Source organism: Solanum pennellii, chromosome 5 (assembly GCF_001406875.1).
Source record: "Solanum pennellii chromosome 5, SPENNV200".
Classification (NCBI taxonomy): domain Eukaryota; kingdom Viridiplantae; phylum Streptophyta; class Magnoliopsida; order Solanales; family Solanaceae; genus Solanum; species Solanum pennellii.
The window spans coordinates 2,394,724-2,399,273 of NC_028641.1; the positions used below are offsets into that span (position 1 = coordinate 2,394,724).

General features: G+C 27.4%; 1 protein-coding gene across 1 annotated transcript; it reads right to left on the reverse strand.

The window, feature by feature from the left end:
* Positions 1–229: 229 nt before the first annotated feature.
* Positions 230–2,483, reverse strand: LOC107019105 (transcription factor MYB106-like). The gene is made up of 3 exons (XM_015219681.2): positions 2,266–2,483; positions 1,944–2,073; positions 230–1,101 (listed from the first exon to the last, which is right to left on the reverse strand). Exons 1-3 carry the CDS (start codon positions 2,387–2,389, stop codon positions 339–341), a joined length of 1,017 nt encoding a protein of 338 aa, XP_015075167.1. The 5' UTR covers positions 2,390–2,483; the 3' UTR covers positions 230–338.
* Positions 2,484–4,550: the final 2,067 nt, after the last annotated feature.

Consider the following 4,550-nt stretch of genomic DNA (forward strand, 5'->3'; position numbering starts at 1 on the left):
AATTCACTAAAAATTCTCACATTGAGGGCAAGACACCACTATATTATAATACAAATTCAAGTTTCAACTATATTCTATCTCTCTCTATCTATATATTTTAAAGTCAAACAGTTATCTCCACTATATATATATTATGAAAAAATAGTTATTTATTTCCAAATATATAAACCATAAAAAAAATTAAGTAATTTGACCATAGAGAGAGTGTTATTAAGACGTAAAATGAGGGTAACGATTTTAATCAAAATATTTCATAAACTAAACTTCATTCTGGGATATTACAAATACATATATAAAAATTTCTATCATAGTCTTAGTAAAACTAAAAGAAGTACAATTTAATTAGTACAATCAATAGGTGAATTAACCAAATAATTAGGGAAATTATTCCAATTAATTAGTAACTTATTATCTTCAATATCTTCAGAATAGCTTCCCATAAAATTATCCACTTGTAATCCATTTGTTGAATTTTGTGTATATTCCGGAAATACCCCTGAAAATTCCTGCATGAAACTTGGAAGTTCTGTGTGGAGTTGATCATCTTCAAAACATGAGTTGATTGTAGACAAATTATGAAGATTTTGATGATCATCATCATCAACTTTAGTAGTAGTTGGTGCATTGTTCGCGAAAATATTCTCTGAGGAATTTAACGTTGATGATGGTATCGATGAATCGAGTTTCTTGTTCTTCGAATTATTACGTAAAATGGCATGACTAATGTCATTTATTGTTGGTAATTTTGTGCTAGCTATTTGCCATGCTTTTAATATGTCAAGACAAGGGAGTTGTTGATAATGATAAGGTAATTGTTGTGAAATAGTACTAGGGTTAATGTTGTAATTGTGACTATTATTGTTGTTATTGAAGAGGATCTTCGATTTTCGAACAAGCCTAGCTTCTGCTTCTAGTCTTGCACTTTCCCATTCAGCCATGTGACTAAGATTTGCAACATATTTCGATGAGCCCGCACCATTTGGTTTGTGTGTCATTGGATCAATTCCCATTTTGGTTAACCTCTTTTTCAAACGTGAGTTCCAGTAGTTTTTTATTTCGTTATCTGTTCTGCTTGGCAAATAAGTTGCTATTGCTGACCATCTGATACATCAATGACAAAAAGAGAAACAAAACATGATCAATTTAATGTTGCAATAATCAAACATGAAAAATGCTTGATTCACTAAAAAAAAAAAAAAAAAAAAAAAATCAGTAATGGACAAAAGTTTGTTGTGGCTTTAATTGAATGTACACACTATTATTAATCATAGACTGAATCATTAGTAGCAATGTAGCATAATGGCTATTTGTTGTATACTAAAAGAGAAAGATTTGGGATCACAAGTTAGGTGTGACTTCTGTGGAGGAAAAGATGAGAGAACCGAGACTAAGATGAGTCAGGCATATGAGAAAGAAATCATACAAAAGATACTCCGGTGCGAATATGTGCAAAGGTTGTTCATGGATACTTTCAGGAAAGCTAGAAAGGTGATTAAACAGGACATGACATATTTACAACCTATACCAAGGGCATTAATCTTAGATATATAAAAGGATGTGAAGGACACATATTATCGTAGAAGCTAAGGCTAGAAGGTATCAGAGTGTTGTCTCTCGTATCCTCACATTTAGTAGTCATAGTATTTTTCCTGTGATTTCTTGATTTTCGATTTTTATTACTATTTATTATCTCTTATACTTTAATTATCGCACGTATTATTTAAGTATAGTCACTACTCCTATTTTAGAATATTTTGTGCTTTTTAGTTTCAATAGTCTTTGGTCCTGATTTCATATATTTTTTTTAGACTATCAAAATAAATTTCTCCACTTCTCAAGATAAAAAATAATATCACCTATAAGATTAAACTGAATATATTACTGTTATAATATGAAATTAGCGAAAACAACACTTATTATAAGAGAGAGAAAATAGTACATACCTGTTTCCAAGAAGAGCATGAAGTTGAATGATAGTTCTTTCTTCTTGTAAACTGAATTTTCCTCTCTTAATATCAGGCCTAAGATAGTTTATCCATCTTAGTCTACAACTCTTTCCACATCTCTGTAGACCTAATAAAGAAAAAGAAAAAGATAAAATCATGCTAAAATAATAAAGAAATACTTTTGAATCATTTCGTCAAGGATAAAATATAAAATTATAAATAATCAAATTGTACATTTCTAAATATAAAAAGGTAGTATCATTTTTTTATCAGAATAAAAAAGTGTATCGCATAAATTGAAACAGAAAGTATCAATTACCAGCTTTAGCAGGCAAAGCCCTCCAACTACCACAACCATATGTATCAATGAAAGACAAAAGTTTTTGGTCTTCTTCTGGAGTCCATGGCCCTTTTTTCAATCCCTCTTTATCAAACTTTCCCATATTGTATATATAGCTCTAAATTGGAGATAATATTAGCAAAATTTCAATAAGAAGTTATTAGTTGTGTCTATCCTTTTGGGAAATGAGAGATGGTATATATGTGGAAAGACCTAGATGGGAGGAATAAATATATAGAGGCAACAAATGAAAGAAATTAATTGCTAGCTACAATGTAAAATAAATGTTAAAGGGGGACAAATACCTAATTGCTAATAGGATGTCTAGCTTGGAGAAATAAGATTCAACTTGCTAATCATCTAGTTGACAAACCATGAATGAAAGACTGAGGTGTAAAATGAACGGGTTGAGTTGAACTTGAACGAATTAAAATAAAGGATATTTTATATAAATTTTATAGTATTATTAAGAGATAATCAACATCATATATTCCTATGTTTTCCGAATTACCAAAATTCTTTAAATTTGGAGAAATCTGGATACATCTCATAATGTTTCGATACATCCCGTTCCGATTTTGAATACATCCATCAATGTCTCGATACATCGTGTCTCGATTTGGAATACATCACTCAACGATCATATACATCGTGTAAAGTGATGTATCTGATAGATATATCATGTAAACTGTAAAGTGATACATCTAAGAATAGAAGAGAGTAGAAAATTTTAGAAAATGTAATATGAGCTTAAATATGGATCATAATCCAACCCACGCACCCACCGCCTTACTAAATTTTAGTTATTATATTTATTTTTTATAAAAAAAAATAGTACCTAATAACTTTTTATTATTATTGTTATTATAGTTATATATAACATAATAATAAAAATTCTTTTATTGTGTCAACTTTGACTGCGTATCAACCGATTTTTTTATGGACTAAAATGGATTATGCCAAGCTAATAATATATTAATGGGAAATTTTTCAAAATGTCAATATTTTAGCATTTAAGAGGACTCATTAGCAACAATTTCAATATTTAGTAAAAATGTCATTTTAGTTTGTTATGTATCTTATTTATGTTTTTATTATTTATTTTTATTTAAAGAATATAATTATTTAATAACAAAAAGGAGAAAATTAAGGGGGGAATATTTCAAAAAAAAGACAAGCATCCTTAAATTTTCTCATCAGTTACATTTTCAAATAAAAATTTAAATTTTGTTTTTTTTCTCTCCAGAATATTTACCTTTTTAAAATTATATTCATTCCACAATATATTCTATTTATATTTATTATAGTTTTTTATTAGTTTGTATTCATTCCAATAGGTATGTCGAATTTATCTATATAGTCATTTAAGAAATATATTTGTATTTTCATATATTTTTCCCTATATAGTTATTTTTTTCTTCAAAAATCATGTATGTATTCATTTCAATATGTATTTTATTTGTATTTCTATTTATTCTAGTTTTTATTTAGAATTTTGTATAATAATATATAAAATACAAAAAATTAGTATGATGAAAAAGTGAATGAAATATAAAATTGAAAAGAAATAATTGAATATTTGGTGTACTCATTCTTAAATAAAATACATAACTAGTTGACATACCTTTAGAATAAATACAAATTAGAAAAAAATGTCAAATTAAGTTGACATACCTTTATTAGTTTGTATTCATTCCAATATGTATGTCAAATAAAATGTAGCTATTTAAGAAATACATTTGTATTAGTATCTATTTTTCACTGTGTATTTATTTTTCTTTTCAAAATCTTGTTTCCTTTTCTAAATCGTATTCATTCCAATATGTCTATTATTTGTATTTGTATTCGAATACAAATAAACTAATAGAAAGTTGTTCTTCTTATAAATAAAATACATAACTAGTTGACATACATTTGGATGATACAAATTAGGGACAAATACAAGATTCATAAACCATGCAACATGAAATTTTTAATAAATACAAATATTGATAGTATACATAGTGATTTGAATACAAATTAAGAAAGCATACCAAATTCTAAAAAAGAACTATAAATACAAAACAATCTAATAGAAAATTGTTCGACATCTATCCGATCTTCGTCGTCTTTTTCAAGATCCTCACGAGTAGACAAAGATTCTACATTTGCGTTCTAAATTTGAGGAAGGTTTTGCACACCAATGAGTCTTGTAAATGTTCTTACCCTCTTTCTTCCCTCATTTTAGCAGTGGATTATACATTATACACTATTTGTTAAGTAAT

Bases quoted from the DNA above. Each gene is read 5' to 3' on its own strand.
- LOC107019105 (XM_015219681.2), bottom strand. From the start codon at position 2,389: ATGGGAAAGTTTGATAAAGAGGGATTGAAAAAAGGGCCATGGACTCCA. The intron at 2,074-2,265 runs GTAATTGATACT...TTTCTTTATTAG, and splicing joins GGCTTTGCCTGCTAAAGCTG to GTCTACAGAGATGTGGAAAG. The intron at 1,102-1,943 runs GTATGTACTATT...TTGATGTATCAG, and splicing joins CATGCTCTTCTTGGAAACAG to ATGGTCAGCAATAGCAACTT.